The sequence below is a fragment of the Fusarium vanettenii genome, assembly GCF_000151355.1.
Source record: "Fusarium vanettenii 77-13-4 unplaced genomic scaffold NECHAsca_123_unmapped, whole genome shotgun sequence".
Lineage (NCBI taxonomy): Eukaryota > Fungi > Ascomycota > Sordariomycetes > Hypocreales > Nectriaceae > Fusarium > Fusarium vanettenii.
The window spans coordinates 1-23,843 of NW_003315767.1; the positions used below are offsets into that span (position 1 = coordinate 1).

General features: G+C 47.9%; 9 protein-coding genes across 9 annotated transcripts; 5 read left to right on the forward strand and 4 right to left on the reverse strand.

The window, feature by feature from the left end:
* Positions 1-3,828: 3,828 nt before the first annotated feature.
* NECHADRAFT_14093 (uncharacterized protein) lies at positions 3,829-5,723 on the forward strand (the record flags this gene model as incomplete). Its single annotated transcript, XM_003039287.1, has 9 exons — positions 3,829-3,904; positions 3,969-4,171; positions 4,230-4,388; positions 4,440-4,514; positions 4,563-4,686; positions 4,737-4,794; positions 4,848-5,278; positions 5,339-5,555; positions 5,609-5,723. Coding segments are annotated over 9 exons (1,458 nt in total), but the record flags the coding sequence as incomplete, so codon positions are not given.
* An 876-nt stretch (positions 5,724-6,599) lies between these two features.
* Positions 6,600-8,521, reverse strand: NECHADRAFT_98391 (uncharacterized protein; the record flags this gene model as incomplete). The annotated part of the gene is made up of 7 exons (XM_003039295.1): positions 6,600-6,742; positions 6,820-7,494; positions 7,547-7,644; positions 7,705-7,880; positions 7,937-8,008; positions 8,064-8,151; positions 8,454-8,521. The coding sequence occupies 7 exons, from the start codon at positions 8,519-8,521 to the stop codon at positions 6,600-6,602; spliced, it is 1,320 nt and encodes a 439-aa protein (XP_003039341.1).
* A 409-nt stretch (positions 8,522-8,930) lies between these two features.
* Positions 8,931-10,193, forward strand: NECHADRAFT_56371 (uncharacterized protein; the record flags this gene model as incomplete). Its single annotated transcript, XM_003039288.1, has 1 exon — positions 8,931-10,193. The coding sequence occupies one exon, from the start codon at positions 8,931-8,933 to the stop codon at positions 10,191-10,193; it is 1,263 nt and encodes a 420-aa protein (XP_003039334.1).
* Positions 10,194-10,625: 432 nt separating this feature from the next.
* NECHADRAFT_56373 (uncharacterized protein) lies at positions 10,626-12,394 on the forward strand (the record flags this gene model as incomplete). Its single annotated transcript, XM_003039289.1, has 6 exons — positions 10,626-10,998; positions 11,072-11,153; positions 11,213-11,538; positions 11,607-12,175; positions 12,226-12,291; positions 12,350-12,394. The coding sequence occupies 6 exons, from the start codon at positions 10,626-10,628 to the stop codon at positions 12,392-12,394; spliced, it is 1,461 nt and encodes a 486-aa protein (XP_003039335.1).
* Positions 12,395-13,620: 1,226 nt separating this feature from the next.
* On the forward strand, positions 13,621-13,961 carry NECHADRAFT_9911 (uncharacterized protein; the record flags this gene model as incomplete). The annotated part of the gene is made up of 2 exons (XM_003039290.1): positions 13,621-13,712; positions 13,835-13,961. Coding segments are annotated over 2 exons (219 nt in total), but the record flags the coding sequence as incomplete, so codon positions are not given.
* A 711-nt stretch (positions 13,962-14,672) lies between these two features.
* Positions 14,673-16,234, reverse strand: NECHADRAFT_56363 (uncharacterized protein; the record flags this gene model as incomplete). The annotated part of the gene is made up of 4 exons (XM_003039296.1): positions 14,673-14,988; positions 15,064-15,404; positions 15,450-16,041; positions 16,113-16,234. The coding sequence occupies 4 exons, from the start codon at positions 16,232-16,234 to the stop codon at positions 14,673-14,675; spliced, it is 1,371 nt and encodes a 456-aa protein (XP_003039342.1).
* A 608-nt stretch (positions 16,235-16,842) lies between these two features.
* On the forward strand, positions 16,843-17,433 carry NECHADRAFT_56381 (uncharacterized protein; the record flags this gene model as incomplete). Its single annotated transcript, XM_003039291.1, has 1 exon — positions 16,843-17,433. One exon carries the CDS (start codon positions 16,843-16,845, stop codon positions 17,431-17,433), a length of 591 nt encoding a protein of 196 aa, XP_003039337.1.
* Positions 17,434-17,968: 535 nt separating this feature from the next.
* On the reverse strand, positions 17,969-19,941 carry NECHADRAFT_56358 (uncharacterized protein; the record flags this gene model as incomplete). The annotated part of the gene is made up of 5 exons (XM_003039297.1): positions 17,969-18,352; positions 18,422-18,742; positions 18,803-18,932; positions 19,044-19,117; positions 19,171-19,941. The coding sequence occupies 5 exons, from the start codon at positions 19,939-19,941 to the stop codon at positions 17,969-17,971; spliced, it is 1,680 nt and encodes a 559-aa protein (XP_003039343.1).
* An 839-nt stretch (positions 19,942-20,780) lies between these two features.
* NECHADRAFT_89306 (uncharacterized protein) lies at positions 20,781-23,508 on the reverse strand (the record flags this gene model as incomplete). Its single annotated transcript, XM_003039298.1, has 9 exons — positions 20,781-20,873; positions 21,061-21,776; positions 21,887-21,905; positions 21,985-22,593; positions 22,627-22,673; positions 22,744-22,762; positions 22,818-23,243; positions 23,315-23,346; positions 23,409-23,508. The coding sequence occupies 9 exons, from the start codon at positions 23,506-23,508 to the stop codon at positions 20,781-20,783; spliced, it is 2,061 nt and encodes a 686-aa protein (XP_003039344.1).
* Between the last annotated feature and the right edge of the window lie 335 nt (positions 23,509-23,843).

Below are 23,843 nucleotides of genomic sequence, written 5' to 3' on the forward strand. Positions count from 1 at the left end.
TAATAATATAATATAGAAATATATTAAATAAAGAGCTATTAATATATATTATTTAATATTCTTTAAGTAAATAAACTAAGTATATTAAATTTATTATTAATAAAAAGTCTTAATATTATTATATAATATAAATTATATATTAATAATAAATTAAAAAAATCTTAAAAGTAATTAAAGTTTATTAATAATTTAAAGGCTAAGTATTTATTTAAGGTATAATAAATATAATATATATATATAAATATCTTATAATTATTAAGAGGGTATTATAATATAAAAATAATTCTTATTATATAAGATTTATCCTTAAAATATAAAATTATTTTTAATTAGCTAATATTAAAGGGTATTTTATAAGGAAGTTTTTAAATATATAATAGAGATTATATTAAATTATAATATTATTAAAATTATAATTAAAATATTTTAATTTCTTTTTTAAGTAAAATAAACTTTAATAAAAATAAAAATAATATAAAAAGATTATTATTAAAAAAAAAAAAATCTTTTATTTCTTATATAAAAATTAAAAAAATTAAAAAAATTATTAAAGGTTAATATATATAATAAGCATATATACTAAATAAATATATATACTAAAAATCCCTTAATTATTATTAATGCTATTTAATTAATTAATTATTAACTAAAAATTATGCCTTAACTTTATTCTAAATATTAAATCCTTCTTACGCTTTAAGCGCTCTAAAATAACCTAAATTTAAGTCTCCGAGGCGCTATTAGGCTATACTAAGTTAATTATTAGGCCTTATATCGCCGGCATAATAGTATTTAATCTCAATGCGATTAGATTCCTAAATTATATAAATTATCTAATCTAGAGGAATAAATTATTATTTAGTTTATTCTTAACTTAGATTTACGAGGATTTCCCCTATAATTATATAATATTAAAGAAATAGCTAATTAATTACTTATTAACCGCGATATACTATTTATCGGTAAGCGCTAGGCTTTTAATTTTATTAAGTAATACTTAGATCTTAAGATATATTTTTTTCGGAAATATAACTACTAGAGAGCTAAGTGCGAAGATCTAGCTATTATTTATAACTAATTTATAATTATAGCGAATATAATCGCAAAGTATAATATCTAATTAGAAGATATCTATAACTTTAATAAGACTAGCTTTATAATAGGTATAATTTAAAGCAGAATAATTATTATAGGCATAGATAGGTATAAAAAGTTAAAATTAATATAGCTTAGAAACCGGGAATAGATTATAATTATTTAAGCGATTAATATAAAAGGCTAGGTAATCCTACTATTTATTATTGGCATAGGCTAATATTACCTCGCTAACTAATACTAAGAAAATAATCTCCTAGGCAATTAGACTATTATAATAACTTAAAATAGCTAGACTAATAATAAGATTAATATAAAGTAGCTTAAATACTTTAACTAGTATATAATTAATTAATTAATTAGTTCTTATTATCTCTTAATCCTTAATAGCTATAAAAGTTATTATTTTATTAATTTTAAGAGATATTACTAGGATAATAATATTATTATACTCTATATACTGCCTTATTTATCTTATCTACTTTAGCCCCTTAATATTAGGTATTTTAGTATACTTAAGAATACTTATAATCAAGAAATTAAGTATTTAATTAAATACTTTATAACTTATATTTTAAAGACTAAGTTCTTTTTAGCCTTCTATGCCATATTTTAGGCTATTATAATAGAAAGAAATATTAGATTAGCCTTTAAAGGAGCTAGGCTTATTCCTCTTAATGCAGAAAGTATAGTCTTAAAGCTTAATATATAGCTATAGACTTTAATATTACCTAAGGAGGTAATTAAACCTTTAACCCCTTAGGTCTTAAAGACCCTAAAGACTATACTTAAGGCTTAATCTTAGTTAGATTACCTCGAGAGATAAGTTATAATATATAAAAATAGCTCCCTAGAGTTAATTCTAGAAGCTATATAGTCTTCTTTTAAGGGAATAAAGATAGTTATATATAAGGTTGCCTTATTAAAGGTAAGGGTTAAAGACCTTAAATAGGTAAATAAGATATTAAGCCGGCGCCGGAGGGTAAAAAGGATTAGATTATAGAAAAGAGGGGTTATAATAGTAGAGGAAAGAAGGTAAGTAATTAATTAAATGGATATTAATATGTAGGTAGTGGCTAAATCGTCGAGAAGTAGTAGTTAAGGAAGGTCAGCGCGACTAGGGGTTCAGCATTATAGTATCTACGGTAAGCCTAATTATAATATAAGGACCTATTAGGTAATTATTAAGATATCTAGGGAAGAGTATAATAAGTAGTTTTAATTAATTAAATAGTTTATAATATTTTTATTGCGGCTTTTATCTTATAGGTATAAGAAAAGTAGTATATATACTTATTTGGTATATATGCTTATTATATATGTTAGACTTATTATACTAATATTATTAAATATAACTTTATTATTATTATTATAATAATTATAGGATTCCTAAGAGATAAACTAGTTATACTAGGTTTATATTAATAGAGGAGAATATTATATTATCTTAAATAAGGTATAAGTTATATCTAGTAATATACTTAAAGGTATTAAGTATAACTAAGTTATATTAATAACTAAGGTAGCTACTATATAGGAAAACATAATAAGTATATTTTATATACTTCGGGTATTAATTATAATTACTTTGCCTATCGATCTTAATTAGGGTAATTATATAAGTAATTAGGGTAATTAATAAGGTAATTACTTATTTAATTAGTAAGGAATTATAGGGTCTCGCTTATATATGTAATAGGTGCATATTAGGCTATAATAATTATATAAATTTAAAAAAACTATTATATTAATATTAAATTATAATATTATAATATCTTAATAATTTACTTTTTATTATAATTATAACCTAACCCTTAATAAATTAATTAAGCCTAAAGATTATACTTCTAGAGTATTAATAGTCTAAGCTAAGGCAAAGTATCCTTGTTAACAAACTGCCCACAGATATTAACCGCGTTACTACTGCGGCCTAAAGGCTTTGGAAGCTCCTATATTAGAGTTAGGAGGTGCTATGAAAATAAATACCCGAACGGAAAGGGTTGGCGCCGCATTGGAGGGATGCAACAAGTGCCAACCCCAGATTTCAGGCTTTGACTCCGATTGGCAGGCTCATGTCGGTCCCCGGAACCCCCCGGATTTTGGGGTCTGGATCCGCGGGGAAATAGACCTACTGTACACGCGCTGGGAAACCGGACAATCTGGAGACCCCAGACTTCGGCATTTCACCCATCGTGAGATTCTCCGGGACGTCTTAACTGGAGAGATGTAACAATGACCGTCGAGTGGCGCCCTGGAAGCAGAAATTATGTATTTGGTATAGGCCCCGTTCAAAAAGACACATAAAGCCGAAGGTAGGATCATCCCAGCATGTGCAGCAAAATACAGCCTTGATCACAACCATACGAGGCGCAATATGTCCAAGTCCACGAACAAACAAGATTCCATCGACCATGTCCCTCCTGTTGAGGCGCCACAGATTATTGCACTCGTCGGTTCCCATGCCCCAGAGGAGTTGCAGGCAGCAGCAGCAGATGCTCTAGCTGACACCCGTGTTCGCCTTGACTGCCGCATCATCTTTCCAACCGTGGTAAATACTTCCTTTCAGGAAATCAGAAAGCCGCTCACTGATTACTACAGGCTTTAACCCTCACCTATATGGCCCAGGCCATGATTTCAATTACCTACGGGACAGTCTTGACCTATATTAATCAGGACGTGGGCAAGTTGACTGAGCCTACCCGTTTTATTATAGATGGTGCTAACACTGCGCTACTAGGTCCTACCAGCACCTACACTTGGATGTCTTCGGCGTGGAGCATGGCCTGCGCAGTCATCCTCCCTATTTCCGGTATGTCAGCCTGGGAGCGGTAGACAGCAAGCAAGATCATCACAACCTAATGGATTTGGCACAGGTCCCCTTGGTGATATTCTCGGACGGCGCTATTTTTTCATTGCTGGAAACCTCATTGCAGTTGTTGCTGCCATTGTGGCATCGACTGCACAGTCAGTGGAGGTTGTCATCGTCGGCACAACGCTCTCTGGCATCGCAGCAGCATTCCAGCAGCTCGCAATCGCTGCTGTCTCGGAGATCTATCCAAACAAGTACAGAGGCCTGGTACAAGGTACGAAATACCGAATGATACGGGGAAGCGGCCCTGCGATGGCTAATCGAGTCAATAGCTTTGCTTGAAAATGCCCCAATGGCATTCGCTATAGCTGGCTCGTTGATATCTCACAAGCTGGTCGAAACAAGGAGCTGGAGATATATCTTCTACATCTACCTCGTTATCTGCGGGCTTGCCTTGATAACTACCGTTCTCTTCTACCATCCTGTAGGGTCCCGCTTTGACTCTTTCACTCCTGTTTCTTGCTAACTGCTGCAGCCTCTGCCGCATAACGATCAAACTCGCCTCCGACTTGCGAAGAAGATCGATTGGGTCGGTGCCGGAATTTGGACTGTGAGTTCAACAGAAAGTGTACCCTTTCTAAATCTAACAGACTGGTAGGCCGACCTTACCACCTTCCTTCTCGGCATCACGTGGGCCGGCGGCCAATTTCCCTGGAAATCAGCCGCTGTCATTGTCCCAATGATCCTGGGGAGTTTGACTATCATAGGGCTTGGTTTCTGGGGTAAGAACTTCCCTTCTTTTCTCTCTGAATGCTTGCTAATGTTGCTGTAGAGGTATTTGGTACTAAAAACCCGATCTTTCCACCTCGCATCTTTAAGAATATTCGCGGGTATGTTGTCAACACCACCTTTCCTCCCAATCGCACCCTGACTCCTGACATAGGTTTACAAACCTGCTTATCACGGTCATAATCTTATCCATGCCCATGTATGCTATGGTCACTATCTGGCCAGCAGCGATTGGGGCGATTTTTACCTCAGACCCAACCCAGATTGGCATTTATGGTCTTCCATGGGGCTTCGGGTCGACTTTTGGTTCGATCGCCGTTGGTATTTCCATACGTTACATTCGCAAAATAAATTGGTTTCTGGGCGGCCTAGTTGCTCTTCAGGCGATCTTCATCGGCTTACTAGCAACTATTACGCCCGGCTCGATCAAGGGACCTTTGGCATTTAGCTTCTTTGGTGGAGCCGCGAATCTCGGAGCCCAACTGACATCGATTGTCATGATACAGTTCTCGACCAGAGATACCAATATCGGCCTTGCTACGGGACTTCTTGCTTGCGCTCGATCTGTGGGGGGTGCTATTGCCAGTAAGGTCTACCTCAAGCCCATTAAACCATGCCAGGGAAATATCTAATATCTATGTATAGTTGCCATCTATAACACCATCGTCCAATCTAGGATAAGTATTGAGCTACCAAGAAGGGTTACAGCGGCGGTTCTGCCACTGGGCCTTCCAGAGAGCTCACTTCCCTTGCTTCTAGAAGCGCTTACGTCTGGCAATGAGACTGCGATCCCTGGCGCGAATGACGAGATTATGGCTGCTGCCGGCGAAGCAGTAAGATATGCCTATGCCGCAAGCTTCAAGTTCGTCTTCTCACTCAAGGCCATTGCCGTTGAAACACTAACATCTGCTCTAGAATAGTGTTCTACCTCGTTGCAGGGTTGGGTGGTCTTGCTACGATTCTTGCTGTGTCCACCCGAGATACTAGCCCATTCATGACAAACCACGTAGCGGTCGATTTGAATGAGGAGAGGCGCGTCCGCAGAGCAAGAGACGAGGAGACCATCGGGAAGACGGAGCATGTCGAGGAGAAGCAGCCTTAGGCAAGACACAAGACAGGTTCAAGATATCGCAGCAGTACCCTATCCTCAACACGCATATAGTAGTCAAGATACTGGAGGGATGCTTTGCCTACCTCTCTGCCTTTCACTTTTTCCGATGGAGAAGCAATCGGTCGGCGGGGAGGAATAATTGTTGATTATAGTTGCTTAGTAATGCATAAAACCTAACGAAGTCTATCGTATGAAATACACACCTGTTGTGTTAAATCTCTGTACTCGAGAAGCCGTTACCATTGTCTATAATACTTTTGGAATATTTAACGCAGTGGCGCATATGTTCAGAGTGTAGAGAAAGAAGACAATGCATAGTTTCTATCACACGGTATCAAAGAAGAGGCGGCTGAGATGGCTATGCCACTACTTCTCCAAGAGAGGGCTTGGTTGTAGCTGAGGAACCTCCGCCGATCTCCAATTAAAAGTTGAATTCCAACAGCTATCTCAAGAGATGCAGCATCCAGCCCCCATGGGGATGTTGGAGAGAGCAATCAAGCCTCGGTGGTCGGGTTCTTCACTTGAGTCTGTCGAGCAGTTGAGAGGGTTATGGGGCTCTATTACGCCAACTGGGATCAATGGCGACTAACGTATCTACAATGACTTTATATAAGAACAACTCGCCTTCATATGGTGTGACAAGGATTGGCCCCATAACCAGCTCGATTGCCCAAGAGATGGCTTGAAAGAAAAAGAACTCGTTGCTTGGTAAAGCCAGTGTCGGACTGGACTCAACCATCAATACGTAGTATCGACGCTTGGAGCGAAAATCAGACATCACGAAAGTCTTGAGCCTCAGATCGCACCATTATTCCTCAAGTCTGCAATCGCTGAGGAGGAATAGCCCAGTTCCCGCAGAATTAGGTTTGTGTGTTGTCCAAGAGATGGTGGGCCTCCTCTGATGGATGGCTTTGTCTCGCTAAACTTGACTGGTATACCTGAAGAAGGAGGACCTGTCAGGAAAAAGGAAAGAAACAATGGCTGACGAAGGATGGGAAAGGGCCTATAGACTCACCAAGAACCTTGATAGTCCCTGCTACCGCCGCGCCTTGCTCAACCGTCTCCACCATATGTCTCGCCAAAGCCTGTGGGTGGGAAAAGACGTTCTCCAGAGTGTTGATCGGCCCATACGGCATGCCGCTCCCTTCAAGCACGGTTTCCCATTCCCCTGTTGTCTTTTTCATGAAGAGAGTGTCGAGGGCCTGCTTCAGCTCTTTGCGGTTCAGGACCCTGGCACTGTTATCGACGTAACGAGGATCCGTCGCCAGATCTCGGTCCCCCAATAGCTGGCACAGGTTCTGGAACTGCCTGTCGTTTACCGCACCGATCACCAGGGAGCCGTCCTTTGTGCGGAATGCCTCGTACGGGACGATGGCGGGATGTGCTGTGCCCCATCTTCGCGCCTCCTTCTCGAGGTTGACCCACGACATGCCCACATTCGCCAGTATCGACACCGTCGCCTCAAAGAGTGACGTATCGAGCTTCTGCCCGACTCCCGTCTTCTGGCGTGCAAGCAGCGCAGAGACGATTGCCCCGTGTAGGTAAAGGCCTGTGCACATGTCCACCAGTCCAACGCCGGGCTTGGTAGGCGGTCCGTCTGCTTCGCCGGTGACATGGAGCAGACCGCCTTCGGCGGCGCCGACGACGTCGTATCCGGCACGCGTGGCGTATGGGCCATCAGCCCCATATCCTGCAGAAGAGTTCAGGCCACGTCTTGACTTCAGCAACATCAATAGACGCACCAGAAATACTGGCGAGTATAATTGACGGGTTGGCCGCTTTCAAAGCCTGATATCCGAGCCCGAGCCTGTCCAACTTTCCAGGGATGAAGTTTTCCACGCTTGAGGAGTGGCCCGGTGTCAGTGTCGCTTTGAGAGGACTTGTCCGCCATGGAACTTACACCACATCAGCCTCATGCGCTAGCTGTAGGATGATCTCTCTGCCCTTTTCATTCTTCAGATTGACAGAGATGGAGCGTTTGTTCCGATTGACTGTGTTGAAGTAGATGGATGTGCCTGGCGCTCTCGACTTCCAGATCTTATCCTCTCCTACTTCCCGCCAAAGCCGAGTGTCGTCCTACCAAAACACTGTCAGCAACTAGGGGAGTGTGGCAAGGGGGTAGCTAAGCCTACTCCTCCACGTGGATGCTCAACTTTGACAACATCCGCTCCGTAGTCTGCGAGAATTTGAGTACAGAAGGGTCCCTGCTGATGTTAGTAATGAGTTCGTCCCCCAAGAAAGTCTCTTTATTAATTATACCGCTAGGACGCGGGTCAAGTCCAAGATCTTGACTCCTGAAAGGGGACCACTGTTTGGGCATGGCGAAGTTGTCGAGAAGCTCTCGTGCCTGCTGAAATGACTGCGAGACCTCGTGACCAGTGGCAATGCAAGTTGCAGAGATCGCCCCAGGAGAGTGCGGACCAGATTAGACATGGCGAAGATTCAGGAGTGACTCGTGATAGTAATGGCGTCTTCAAGTTGAGGAGGTGAGTAGAGACTAATAAAAGTCGAGCCAAGAAGCGCACGCGAGCGTCTTGTACGGTGTCGGCTCTCCTTGTGGCAGACGGGCGGGCAAAAGGTCCCCACACAATCTATTCCGCGTGTAGAAGGGAGGGTCTCCGTTTCTTCACCGGCCTAAGTGCGGACTACGCTACGCACGTTGAGCGGCTTTTGGTCGGGGAATCTCTAGGATTCTCCGAAGGAATCTCGGTGCCCATCGGCTATTCAGCCCGAGTGGAGAGTGGCGTGTCGGCCTCTTGGCACGGAGTGGAGGTCACACCTGAATGTCCGATTGGTCTGACTCCGTCTCATGCTGCCTGCACCAAAAGAGATGCTACAATGGGGGGCGGCTAGCTACCTCTTCCAGCCCAAACTAAAGTAATAATATATTTCCGTTTGGCTGTTTTTTTCAGCGCTGCATAGACTCGAATTTTCCTCAAGATAAAGGCACCTGGAAGCAGTGACTGCGTTGAATACAACTACGGCCCTCTCTTCCCCGAAGTGAGGCAATCAAAAGGCTTGTCTGCCCAGAGAGCGCCCCAGTTTCAGCATTGAGCGAGCGCTAACATCAACAGGATGCAAAGAAACTTCGCCTCCGCAGCTCGTCGGCTTGGCCCTCTCATGCCAATGACGACATGTAATACACGACTTTCACGGTGGTCTCCAGTTCCTGGTGCAAGGTCCATCCACGCACGCGCTACCGAGTTCCTTCCCAGCAGTCTCCCCGAATGGACCGACTCCCAGCGTGCGGTCCGCGAAGCCATCGCCAAAATTTGCGCCAAGTACCCTGACGAATACTGGTTAAAGCGCGATAACAACCATGAGTTTCCCTGGGAACTTTCCAAGGACCTAGCCAAGGATGGGTGGCTAGGGATTTGTTTGCCTGAGCGATATGGAGGCTCTGAGTTGGGTATCTCAGAGGCGGCGGTGATGCTCCAAACCATCTCTGAGTCTGGCGCAGGCCAAGGCGGCGCCTCTTCTATTCATATGAATATCTTTGGCTTAGAGCCTATTGTTAAGTTCGGTTCTGAGGACCAGAAAGACCGCTGGCTCGCGCCTCTTATCCAGGGCAAGGAGCGCGCATGCTTTGGGGTCACAGAACCGAATAGCGGCCTAGATACTCTACGCCTACAATCCTTTGCGCGGCGAAAGGGCGACTATTATGAGCTTAGTGGCTCTAAGGTTTTTATATCTACCGCTCAAGTTTCGGAAAAGATCTTAATCCTCGTGAGGACAACGCCTCTCGAAGATGTCAGGAAGAATGAGCCTAATCAAGGTCTCTCACTCTTCTATACTAACCTCGACCGGTCCGCCGTGGAGGTTAAAGAGATTCAGAAGATGGGGCGCGCCGCAGTTGATACTAATGCCTTATTCTTTGATGGTTGGAAAGTCCCCGCGAAGGATCTCGTCGGGCAAGAAGGCGAAGGCTTTAGGATGATTATGCACGGGATGAATGCTGAGAGGATCCTTATCGGCGCAGAGGCTCTAGGTCTCGGCTACGCAGCCTTGCGCCGTGCCTGTAACTATGCTAACGAAAGGGTTGTGTTTGGTCGCCCGATAGGCTCAAACCAGGGGATTCAACACCCACTCGCCGAGTGCTGGATGAATCTCGAAAGTGCCCGGCTCGTGGTTTATTTAGCGGCGAGATTATACGATCAGGGTTACCAGGACGGGGAATATGCAAACACAGGGAAATACTTAGCGGCCGAGGCCGCGTTTAAGACTGCTGAGAGAGCCATCTTAACACACGGCGGAATGGGCTATGCTAAGGAGTATCACGTGGAGCGGTATCTCAGGGAATCAATGATCTCACGAATCGCTCCTGTTAGCGGTGAGCTCATTAAAAATTACATTGGGCAACGGGTGCTGGGCTTGCCAAAGAGTTACTAGATAAGTCTACTTCTTTCAACGGCATACTGCATAGCCTACCTGTATGCATTCACTTCTGTGCCGCCATTCCATTGTGTTGAAAAGAAAAGGCTAGAGATGACTGTTCCCCTATGTCTTGGTGTACGGAGAATTTGAGGGGGTGGTATGAGACTTCGGACTTACTCCAGACTTCATGCCGGCGCGCGCGGCAACGTGACGCAAGATTGGGCGGTAACAAGGTGCCGCGGCCGGAGGGGGTCAGATAATCCCGAACGGATCTGGTCGGGTATTCTCGTCGCACGGGTGAATTCAGCTTGTTTGAAGCGAATGGTTAAGAGGATACCTCTGTTCTTGGTTTCTCAGCCACCTCATGAGCCGTGTGCCTTTCAGGAAATATATGAGATTGTCGAACGCGAGACGTTTCCCTAAACCAACCCAAGCATCAGCCACGCAATGACGACCTTCCAAGTCCCCCCTCCATCATCACTGACGCGGTTCTGGATCAATGGGGAATGGGCCAAGCCAAGCACCAATGAAGTGTTCACCATCCGGAACCCCAAGGACGACACGATCATATCCGAGAACGTCCCAGTTGGCGGCCCGGATGACGTAGATCTTGCGGTACGACACGCAGAGGCGGCCTTCAACGGCAAATGGAGGACCTTTACATCGGCGCAAAGAATGCAGTGCTTGAATAAGCTGGCAGACATCATGGAGCAACATCTCGAAGGCCTTCTCCGGCTAGATAGTCTTTCTAGTGGGAACCCAGTGTCTCTCATACCAACAAGAGAAAAAGGATACATAGTCAACGGATTGCGATATATGGGTAAGCATCTATCAAAGACTGAGTGTTGAGCTCCCCTCCCGGCGCCGAATTCTAACATCCGTGTCTCACATAGCTGGGTGGTGTGACAAGTTCAAGGGTGAATACATGCCGGAAGATGATGGATTCGTCAAGTTCGTGAGAAACGAACCTCTCGGGTAAGAAAAAGAGTCCCCTTGCCAATTGTGGTGGTCTAGCTCCCTGAACATGAATCTAGCGTCTGCGCCGCCATTTGTCCTTTCAATGCTCCAATCACTACCCTCTTCCACAAGGTAGCTCCTGCTCTCGTCACTGGCAATGTCGTTATTATAAAGCCATCTGAGAAGACCCCTCTGGGCACGCTCGCTCTTGGTCCTCTCTTTCAGATAGCTGACATCCCCAAGGGAGTTGTCCAGATTATCACCGGGCCGGGTAAGACTGGTGATCTTCTTGCTCGACATTTGCGAATTCGAAAGATCAGCTTTACCGGTAGCGTCGCTACCGGGAGGAAGATTCAAGTGGCCGCAGCGCAGAGTAACCTTAAGAGAGTGACGCTAGAGCTAGGTCAGTTAGGAAATAATCTCGTTCTTTCTCCTCTTGTTCCTTTTTGGTATTCTAATATTTATGAAAAGGTGGAAAAAGTCCGGCGGTAATCTTTGATGACGCTAACTTAGAAAACGCCGTGGACTGGACTGTCAAAGCCATCGTCGCTCGAACCGGACAGGTCTGCATGGCGGCCTCTCGTGTCTATATCCAGCGATCCATAGCCAAAGACTTCCTCGCTAGATATACGGAACGGATGCGGGAGGCCGTCGAGCACGTAGGTGATCCCGAAGACCCTAATGTTGCTTATGGCCCTCTGGTGGATAAGGCGTCGTTTGAGAGGGTCAAAGGCATAATCGAGCGGGCCAAAGGCGAGGCTGAGCTCGTGGTCGGCGGGAACACCATCGGCGATAGCGGATGCTATATCGAGCCAACCGTGTTTATGAACCCGAGATCGAACGCCGAAATTTTAACGGTCGAGGTGTTTGGTCCGGTATCTGTGGTAAACGTATTTGAAACCGAAGAGGAGGTTATTGAGAAAGCCAATAGTTCAGAGTTTGGGTTGATGGCAGGCGTATTTACCAGGGATATTACGCGTGCACTGCGCATGTCCTCCAGGTTCGAATCAGGCGTGGTTGGGATCAACTGCGTTAGCTACGTGGGTGGCTTACCCCTATGCCTTTACACAGCTCGTGCTAACTGGAGCAGATCAACGTCCAGGTGCCCTTTGGAGGCGTGAAGGCATCCGGCATCGGACGGGAGTTTGGATCAGAGGTAAGTCTGAGAATGCGACCCGTACCGTTTGCAACTCAATGCTAAATGCATCCATCAGGCTCTACGAGCATACACGGAACCCAAGACTGTTCTGATTAAGTAAGTGTTTGCCGTCTTGCAATTAGGAGAGCCTTTCTGATTATGACAGCATGAACTCAACCTAGGGTAAGCGTTTTGTCGTCAGGAACGGGAATGGTGAGGACTATACTATACGGCGGCGAATGCCCCCAGGACGCGGTTCAATAGCTCCGTTCAATTATCTTCACTTTCCCCTACTTCAAGCTATAGTGATCACATTTGTGTAGAAGACAGCAAGAATTTCGAGTGGTATTAGAATGCTTGGCCTCAACCGCCAACATGCCACAAAAGATACTGGCCAGATGGTAAGTTTGCCTTTCGTGTGTAGAATAGAATGCTGTTACTACATGCAATCCGTGCCGCAAGGGGTTCAGTAGTTTTTTTACGGAAAGAGGTAGTTAAATATGCTACCAGTAAGCTTAGCAAAAGTGAATCAACAGCATTTCATCGTAACGCGAATCTATCGTTGTTTTCTCATATCACTCTCGTACCTCCAAAGCATACATCAGACCAACGCAAAGATTTTCCCAATGGTCACTGCGTAGCAGACGCACCATGCTCGTTGCCACATCGACCATGTCCTGGCGGAAAAAGATTTACAGGGCACGACCGACCAAATACGTTCGGTGCCGTTATCACCCACTCGTGCACAGAGCCAATCGGATTATTGAGGGGCATGGCGCCTTTCCGTTCTCACTCGGAGATCAACAACCTCGGTGGCATAATTACACCCTGACCTTTGCTTCTCTTCTCGATGCTGCTGGCCAGGCCAATAGAAACAACGACGACGAGGACCAGCAGCACCACCATACCACAACCTGTCCTTGGGAGGGTAAAAGTGTGGACAAAGGTTTCTGCTTCAATACCACACCTCCCGCTTAGTTGACCCTAGAAGAGAGAATGGCAGAATCCCAGACGACGGTGCCATCGGGTCTTAGGCCTGCGAAGCGACACATAGTCACCCATGACATTTTCACCGGCAAGAGCGTATACGTGGTTGATGTGCCAGGCCATTTATACCACAAATTTTCCGGGTTTGGGAATGTCGCGCGGTCATACGCGACGTCTTCGCTTCCCGTTCAGCTAAGCGATGAGGAGGACATTCGATCGTTCACGAGCACCGATACAGTCACAAGCTACACACGGGGCAGAGATTTCGGAATTCCGGCACCTACCGGGGAAGCCACGGGACGAACGGCCGGGGTCAACGTGAACATCCTCGATCTCGTCCCAGGTGCGGTTGGGCACTGGCACCGCACGTTGTCATTCGATATTTCGATATGCGTGATTGGCGAAGCAGATCATGAGCTGGACAGTGGAGAGAAGGTCCGCTTACTTGCTGGGTAAGTTGTGGGACACGACCGGCCTTGATGTCCTGTATTGTCCCACTAGTTTTCACTCTCCTCTTGGATATCAGCCTCTTGTCAGGCAGCCTTTCTTCCTCTTCTAATACCTGGGAAAATAGGGATCATATCATCCAGCGGGCCACCATGCACCGGTGGTCCAACCCTTCCAATGACCAGCCTGCAAGGATAATTGCAACTGTATTGCCCTGCGAGCCGTTCAAGGTGATCGGCCAAACAGTCCAAGAGGCCCATATCCCATTCGGACAAGAACTACCTGGACGCCATTGACCGACTGTTAGGCGGAAACAGCATTGAAGATTAGTTGGGCTTGGTAGAGTTTTATTGAAAGCCAGGGTTACAATACACCCAGGTTTATTTGAATGATCTTGTACTGGGCCACTGTGTTAACATCGGGTCATGATGTTATATTGTGTTTGAGATCTGTTCTTTATTATAGTTGCAGCCCGGCCCTTGATGGGTTAACTGAGCCCGAAGATCGATCTTGTACTGATTTTGGACTATTTGCTTGACACGTGAATGTTCTTAAAGCTTCAAGGCCATCAATCAACTGCCGATGGGAAGTAACGAAGCTGCTAGAGAGGGAACCCTTCTTGTTTATATCCATCATGAGTTCGTTCGGCTCTGGCCTTTGACCTACGATAGGCTTTTGGCTATCAATGAGCTTTCGTAACATTGCCTTACGGTAGTGGATTTAAATCTTGTCATGTGTTAATAAATGGCTTCTCTTGTAGACGCCATTGATATCAAGAATCAGTGTTCGTGACACAATTGAGTAGCGGCTGAAAAGAACTTGATCCCTCACATAATTCTAACAGAAATTCATAGGGAGCAGTGAGGCATGAAATCGAGCACATAGTAACAAAGATCCGATTTGCGTCAGACTAGAAACCTCTATTTCCGTAGGAACACTACTTGCTTCCCAGCGGTCGACAGCCTTTAAAGGTTGGAAACTTTGTAAAAGTTAGCCTCTACTTCGGCCTTCTCCAGTTTCATCATCGTCTCAACGGTCCAGTCTTCGTGTACATGCCCCGGAGGCGTGTTGGTCGAGTCAAACGTGGATCCGCTCCTCACGCTGCCGACCGCGTCCTGCAGCCGATCGTAGGCATACTGTTCAGCATCATGGCCATAGATCCACGCGGGCTGAGGCATCTTCATGATGGCAGGGTCCTTCTTGACTGCATCCCAGTCTGTTTTGTGCCACCGATGTCTAGTCTCCCAGCCCATTCGCTGCGTGAGGCTTGTCCGTTCGTACCTAGTAAAAAGACATCTTCCTCAGCATTTTACGGACTCTGGACACTTTACCTTGGGGCGAGAATGTGTCACAAACCTCAGCTTCTGAAAGACCTTGAAGGCCAAGGGGATCTCCCCCTTTCCGAGCACGTCCAGCACCGCGGCCAAAGTAGCAGCGTCTTCGATCGCCTGTACGCCGCCAGTGCCGGACGTGGGAAGATGGGGATGTGCTGCGTCTCCCATGATGACGACTCGACCTTTGCCAGATACCCACTTCTTCAGTGGATCCCTCCACAGCAACTTCCAGTCGACCAGTGCTTCCTCGGGGACGGCCGCAACAGCTGCCCGGCAAACAGGATCCCAGCCCTCGACGTTCTGAAGCATGTCATTGAGATTTCCTTTGGAGCTCCATGACTCGGAAACTCCATCTTGATCGTCCTAGATTCGATCAGCTCTGCCCAAGCTCAGCAAGGGATATATCACCTTGTGCGTCAAGAAAACCACGGCGCCTTGAGGCTTGGGCAGGACAACGAGGTTGATATGTGTGTCCCTCCCAACCCATGTAATCAGCTTCTCCTCCTTGGCCTCAGCCAGATGCTTGGTAACAGGATCAAGAGCCAGTCGCTCAAGTGGAAACCAGCATCGATACACAGCAAAACCGCTCGTTTGCGGCATCTGCTGAATTCCCGTCACATAGCGACGGCCGTAGCTGTGTATGCCATCGCAGGCGATGACAGCGTCCGCCCGTAGCTTTTCGCCATCGAGAATGACGCCAGCGGAGTCGTCATCCTCGAAATATTCGGAAATCCTCGCGTTCAGGCGAATTGGGATGCCGAGGTCAAGCGCATGTTCGTAGAAGCACTTCTGGGCGCCTCCTCTGTTTGAAAACAAGATGGGGAAGCCGTCAAAGCTCTCCGCGATCGGCGACTCGTAGACCAACTCACCGGCAGAATTGTAAATGCTCATGGACTTGGGGTGGCTAGAACAGGCCTCGACACCCTCCAATGCGTGCCCCCATTTGGCGATGATGCGCGTGGCGCTGGATCCTATCTGAATCACGTCTCCTAGAATATGACTGATAAGACTTGTGCTGGGAGACAAAAAGAGGTTTCTTCACCCAAGAGGCCCCGCTTACCTATGGCAGACAGTTGGGGTGCTGCTTCAATCACCTCCACACTGAATCCTTTCCTCTTGAGCTCGATCGCGGTACCCAGGCCAGCGAAGCCGGCACCGACAATAAGGAAGTGTCCCCTTTCAGAACGAGTCATCTTGTTAGAATGCTAAAATGGAAGAAGTTTTTGCGATGGGGAGTGGTTTGTTCAAATGCCGGCATGGTCAGTCAATGAAGAGGAACAGTCCAGAGTGTTGAAATAGTTGCTAGAGAGCTACATCAACCTGGGTGCTCTATGGATGACGGCTCTGCCAGCCAGAAGCAGATTACAAAGTGAGAAGTCAGCTGGGCCAAGCTCCTCCACCGCAGCCACGTTCGGCCCTGGGGTTGTCCAAGTGAAGGAAAACTCCGAATACTATCGGGCCATCTCTTTTACCCCCCGGCCCTCCGACCCGATTTGAGCGGGGAAACACAAGGGACGAGACCAAACCGTGTACACGCTGAGGATTCCGAGGTCGACAAGATCAATTGGCCCTTTAGCGACAAGTAAGCATTGATATACATGCCCAATGTGTGGCTCCCCAAATCCGTTCGGTTGATTTCTGAATCACAGCACTCCGGAAGCGGTTACCGCGCTCTATAACATTGCCGATGTCCTGGTCAATTCCATCTCAAAGAGCAGCAAGCCAAGACTTTTCACCCACCAATCCGTGAACCGTTCTACCCCATTGTCAAACGTCCTTGAATATTCCATTTCCAGAAGCCATGGCTGCAACACTGGAACCGTCAAATAGCATTGTTCTCTCTCCGACAAGCCTTTGCCATGTCGTACTCCGCACAGTCCCCGACAAGTTTCCTGCCATGGTTCACTTCTGGGCGTGCGCTCTTGGGGCGAGAATAACCTGGAAGAACGACTTCCTGTGCTTTCTTACCTACGATGACGAGCATCACCGCATAGCAATTCTCGGCCGTACAGGCACAGCACCACACCCCCCGGGCGAAGTGTCGAACCGCTCCGGTTTGGCTCATATCGCATTTGGATACGATTCCTTGAGCGATCTCCTCGTCGCCTACGGGCAGAGAAAAACGGCGGGAATCCTGCCGGTGTGGAGTGTCAATCACGGCCCGACCACGAGCATATACTACCAAGACCCCGACGGGAATGAGCTCGAAACACAAGTCGACAATTTTGAAACGCCAAGTGAGGCCACCGACTTTATGAACTCACCGCAGTGGGCCGAGAATCCGATAGGCGCAGACATCGACCCTGATGATATCTGGGACAGGCTGCGCAGCGGTGAGTCTGAGGCGTCGCTCAAGATGAGGCAGCCTGTTGGACGGAGGACCAAGCGCTGAGCTCCTCAGAAAATATGCTGGCACACCAGAATGAACGTGATGGACGCTGCCGGGGTGTTGACGTGGCGATCCTTAGGCAGCTTTGAGTTAGACAGCAGATAGGATAGCCAACATGGGCGTGCTTTCCTAGGCCCCTTTCCATGATGTACATGGGGGCATTCCACAGCACACAACAATGCAGAGCTATCTAAGTCTGACTCTTCTTTTCGCCGCCCCTGCTATCACTTTCTTTGCTGCTTCCGCTCTTGGAACACTGGGTTACAATGCCTATCCTGATGATGATGACTGGAGATTAAAGTCAATCCCGCGTTTCGTTAAGGTGATTGGGAATGGTGAACGCATGAGGTGAAGGGCGAAAAGCACCGATGTCTACATTGGAGGTTATATTCAACACAAAACAGCCAATTCTACTTTTGGTACCACGTAGACAGACACATTAGCAATCTTCTTTATCCTCTGTTCGTAGCACATCTTGCTTAGTACCAAAGGGCATTCCAATCAATAAGTTCTCTAGCAGCCTCACAGTACCCAGCCTTCATGGTGTCACATTCCGACGCCTTCCAAACTCTTTGTCCGATCTCGCCAAAGCCACTCTGCTTCGCTCCTTGCCCATGCGCGCTTTAGCAGCAAGCACAGAAGGGCAATCAGTTTCTCCCAGGTAGCAGTGGACAAGCTGCGGTGTCCTGCTCTCGACAACGGCGGGCTTCTGCAGGGCTTGCTCGAATTCGTCGAACTTGCGCACTTGGTAGTAGTTGGAGTCTTGAGAGCCGAAGAAATGCAGCATCAAGCTGTGGTCCCATTGAGCAATGTCATTGTGCTCGAGGTTGGGCCCGTGGATGATGCGCTCGGTTGTGTATCCGTTGTTGTCAAGCAGGATGATGGTGGGTGCAAAACCATGTCGAATGATAGTACTTATCTCCTAAAGCACGACTTGGGTTAGCAGAGACTCGCTCGTGTAGTAGCATAGGAGTTTTCAGCGCAGTAATACCTGGACACTCATTTGTAGGCCTCCGTCGCCGGCCAAGAAAACAACTCGGCCGCTTGCCCCTTGTTCTCGCCTCGCGCACAGAGCACCGAGGAGCGCCGGAACGGCATATCCTATTGCGCTGTAGAACAGCTGTGTGAGGAAGCCATTCCTAGGGCCTAGCTCCAGCTCGAGTGCTCCGTACTGGGCGGTGCCAACTTCGGCAACGATGAAGTCGTCCTCTCTCAGGTGACGGCTGAGAGTCTTCCACATCCTTGCGTGATCAAGGTCACCCTCGGCTGGCATAGCTGGGTGCTGGGAGTTTTTAGAAGGAGATATGTGGTGCTAAATTTATGGATTAGGAATCTGGTCGGTATACAGCCGGGGGGCAAGGGGTTAACCGACATGGGTTGAGCTGTGCTCGTTTCGGCCCAGTTTTGCGGCGATCATTTTGACCACAGGGACGAAGCTAATGTTGTATCTGACACCGCGCACAATAACGTAATCCGGGTGCAGAGACACCGTATCCTGAACACTCAGTTTCTGGGTCCAGAATCCAGTGTTGGAGTCTGATAGAAGCGGCCCAACATGTACTACCAAGTCGGAATTCTCGACCTTGTTCTTGACCGACTCGTCTGTTGTCAACTCTCCGTTATAGAGTCCACCATAGTAAGGTCTCGTTTCGTCGTAGAACGATTTGGCCAGGGGCGTGATAAATGTCTGCCCCGAGTCAGCAGAACCTCCAAGGGGAAAGCCAGAGCCAGGGCACCTACGGTTGCTGCACCCCAGCATTGAGAGATCTGGTCGACTTGGTCCAAGAGTCCATAACGCTGCGCCAGAACGTCGACCAAAAGCGCCCCGTTGCGTGATGATGACAGGGCTCGCATGGTTGCCTCGACGGCTTCCTGCTCTTCGGGTTCATGCGCAGTACCGTTGATGATCTCCCTGTTCAAGCAAACAGTTTCCAGTCTGCTGCCATCCACGAAGATGTCCGGAACATCCATCGGCACAAACAGGTAGACTGGATGTCTAGTCTGAACGCTCTGTTCCAGGACGAAGTCAACGTCCTTAGTAAACGTCGCATCATCGGTGAGAAAGGCGGACGCTCTCCGAACCGGCTTTGATATTGCTTGGAACGCCGTATGGTCCCAACCGTCGTCTCCTAGAGTGTGGTGAATTTTGATGCGAGCCTCCTGTGCCGCCCGCGAAGTTGTGCCGACGATGTGGACGACGGGCACATGCTCGCTGTAGGCTCCGGCTATCCCATTCAATGCGCTCAGCTCACCAACGCCGTAGGTCGTGATGACGACGCCAGGAGTTCCATCACCCTTGGTACGGGCATAGCCATCAGCTGCATAAGCGCCGTTCAGTTCGTTGCAGGTCCCAACCCATTTAAGACCTTCAGGGTAGAGATAGTCCAAAAGCTGAAGGTTGAAGTCCCCAGGGCAGCCGAAGATATGGCCAATGCCGAGCTGTTTGAGCCTCCGGAAGATATAAGTGCCCAGGGGTATTTCATGTGCGTGCGATGCTGATGAATCCTTCATCTTCTAGTTAGGTCGGAGAATAAAATGGAATATAGTATTGAAAAATGCGAGCGTGTTTCAAGTATGAGGAGTCTCAAATTTCACCAGAAATGTAGAGAAAAGGAAACCACTCTTCGCCAATATCTTATAGCAACAAAAATAGTCATCCTGACGGGCAGGAGTTACTCAACAGTCCTTGATCACTCCTCGGTCTTACCCAAGAGCCTATAATTGTAGACCCACCATAACCCCGACCATGCGGAAGGGGGTATTTTGCCGAGGCGTATCGAAAGCGTTCGGAGCTGTACAACCACGGCCAGAGTTTGTCCGGCCGTCGGTCACACTGGGAATCAGACGCAGAGAATCGTATCATCATGACTAAGATGCCGTGGGTAAGATAGTAGAATCATCACGTATCGAAATTGGGCTAATTTAAAGCTGGTTTCCGCCTTTTTCCCTCCTACTCACAACTCGATCTTTCTTCTCGCCTCCATCCTATCACCCTTGTGAACCGCAAGTCGCATGATTGATTATCTTGTGTCAGTGGTAAACAACACCATTGCTCTCCTGCGCTCTCGAACAACATCGACTTGCACGCACAAAAATTCCCCGGATTGGCATCGCCCTTAGGATGGAGGATCCTGAGAATGGCAGTACTCTAGGGCTGTGGACCTCAAGACCCCGGCAAATTGCGAAATCTTATCGACCCTTGACGTTTATGACAACTAAATGCCATTATTTAAAAGATCGCTTTATGAGGTCATAGTGCATGAAGGATGCGGCAGCCCATGTTCCTCCTACGTGAACATTCACTCGAGGTTAGTCGTCCGTTGTCCAACAATTTAAACACCACCTGTGATTCAAAAGCCATTTCCAAGATCTTGAAGCACGTTATCCCAGGGAATGAACGCGTCCCAATCTGTAGTGTCCCAAACATCCAAGCCGAATACTTCCTGTCATGATGGGTTAGCGCCGACGAAAACGGCAAGGGAAAGAGGAGAGACGGAGACAGCTAAAGGGCTGGGGGTCTTTTACATCTTGAGATCGTTCAACTATCGCCTCCAGGCCTTTTAGATTCTCTTCGAAATCAACAGCGGTCGTGCTGCAATGGTTTGCTTGTCTTGCAACCGCCACTCTCACAAGGTTTGCCAGATCTCTGGCGAATGGAAGTGATATGGTACCTGTTCTGTATTCCAGGAAGTTGAAGTGAGCTGCGGCTTCGTGCATCAGGGAGATGTCCGCGTCGACAGATGCTGAAGTGGGATACTCCAGTATGAAGATGAACAGATGGACCAGTGCAATCATCGGGTACACCAATACCGCCCTATAAATCCATCGGATTAGCACCATATCATGTGAAGCGAAGGGGTAAATTCCTCGAGTGGGTGGAGAGCCTGACCATTTAGGAGTATCTGGGCTTACTGTGATGTAGCGTAGTTGCGAGATGATCTTTCTGGATGCTTCTGCCACAATAGAAGCGCTTTTGAGAATGTGTGCCTGATGGCTAGGATTCGTTGTTGGCTTCTCCTGGTAGACCTTGCTCCAGGGAGCCATGATGATGGAATGAATCTGGATGAGCGTGGTGTAGTATGAATACTCTAGAAGGAGGCATTGCTCGGATGTGACTCCTTTAGGGAGGCCAGCGCCAGGCAGCATCCCAAACTGTATGAAGCGTGGCAAAGAATTGCGCCAATCCTGCAGCCTGCTGTCCAAGCGCTGGACCATGGCGAAGGTCTCTTCGGACATTGAACTGGAAGAGCGGATGACATTCAGGGTTCTGATGACCGAAGATAGTATCCGAGCATGCTTTATCATGCCGGTGGCTGTGGCGTGCTGGCCCCAGGTTTCGTTGGATACTTGAGAGGGCAGTGGGCAGGTAATTATATCGTCATCGATTTGCTGGAGCATTCTTGTGAGACAGCCTGGCTTCGTCACGGGTTCTGAGAGATGACGGTTGGTAACTTACTAACGATCTGCCTGAGCGACTAATGATCATCAGATGGTGGGTGTATATCGCCCACCAAAGATGACTGGTAGTTTGGTTGTCGCTTTCTCGCTTCATACAAGCCGACGATCCTCTGTGTAATCCTTTGGATTCGGCCAACCGTAGCGCGTCGGAACAGAGCATAAAGTCGAGTGAAGGGCAGGTAATCCCTTCAGCAAAGGCACTCTAGTTCGACGAACAAGCAGACCTTGGTCAGTACCGGCCATTTTCCGTACAGGGAGTGTTGGGGGAAGAGGGGATATCGGCCATACCATCAGGGCAAGAGCCTGGACTGCGTAAAGCCCTGTACGTGAGTACAGCAACTCGGTATGCATAGATAGCGCGTTGCAGAAGTACCGCATACTCTGCTGTGAGGCCTCTTGCAAGTCAGGCGACGATAGTTTGGAATCTAGGGTGCGGCATCCAACGGCGTACACGATGTTCCGGAGCGCGTACCAGGACGGATCATCCCTCCGCTCCGTGTTATCGCCCGCTAAGTCTGAAGCTAGCCGGGCCTCGAAAGTGGCTTGGTGTACCATCTTGAACCATATCTGGGACTGGCCGCTGAAGAATGCGTTGCAATACGCCCACGCAAGCTGCTTCGAGGGCTCCGGTTCCGTTTTGCTCAGCAGGCCGCGATCCAGCTTGAGGCGGCGTGATATGTCGGATGCAAACCTGGCAGAGATCCTCTGGAAATCTGCGCCGTTTATCTTTTCACATACCCAAGTGACGGCGGATTTTGAACAGATGGAGATCATGGCGCCCGGGCCTGTAGTTGGGTGGACAGAACAGTCAGAAGAAGCAGGAAAGAGTCTGCCTTCCAACGGCCTTAGACTTACCATGGTATTCGCAGCCCACCTTGGCTGGTCAGTACTGTCTCTTTTGCGGGATGTTGTGACTGGTGTGCACTTACTACTCCTTCCACGAGATCCTCAGCGCAGTCCGGTGTAGCGCTGGTATCGCAGTCAGTCAGTTTCGTCGAGTCTGGTGGATCAGGGTCACCCTGGGCAGTTGCATCGCTGATCGGCACTGCCGCGGGTTGAGGTTCTCTGGTTGCAACAGGTTGAGGCGTGCCTGGCTCCAGGAAGGTGATGAGAGACTCATAAGAGCTGCCTTCGGCGACGGGCTTGTGCCCTTCGGTGGATGAAGTAGCGGAGCTACGTATGGCAGTTGCAGGGCCGCTCGTCCGCTGGTTCGCTGTACTGTTGGAGCTGGTGCGCGCCGACTTCGATCGTGAGCTCGAGTCTGATGCCAAATCACTGTCGGGCTTGCTGGTGTTCTTGCTCGTCCGCGGGCCTCGGCGTTGCGCCTCAGGATAGTAGCAGTCGAGAGATCGATCCTAGCGGTCATCGCGTCAGGCAAGCCTCCCCACAAGTAAGTGCCCCCTTGAAAGGGCCACATGGAGCTCACAGCACAGTTTGGACATGGAATTCCGCCATTGCCTGTGTTTGTTCCCCGTCAGCCTCAGCTCTGCCAAAGCCCGAGTTGGCTGAGCAGAACTCACATCGAATTTTCCGAGTCCTACACCCCGCACATGCGGCTGCGCACTTCTGCTGTTCGCCAGCGCGTGTCTCCCCTGTATTGTCTCGTTTCAATGGGTTCATAGTTGCTCTTCATCCGAAACATTTGGCTCAACTTGGGAGTCAGCTAAGCCGTCGTGGCATTGATAGGGGTTTGTCTTCTCGGATCGCTCGGTAGCCAATCCAAGCGTGGCGCGGCTTCCCCGCGCGGGGTAGTTAGCAGCAAGACAGGGGCCCTTGCAAGCGATCTACATGGAGTGATCCACTCAGAGTCAGACCACGCATTGGATGGCGTTGGGTGAGTGGTGCCCCAGGGGAGCAGGCAGATCTGATGCATTAGTAAGTGACTGGCAATTTATCCGAACATGTTGGGTTAAGCGCCCCAGGTTTCAATCCAGGTTTGCTCGGGACCGTCCGAT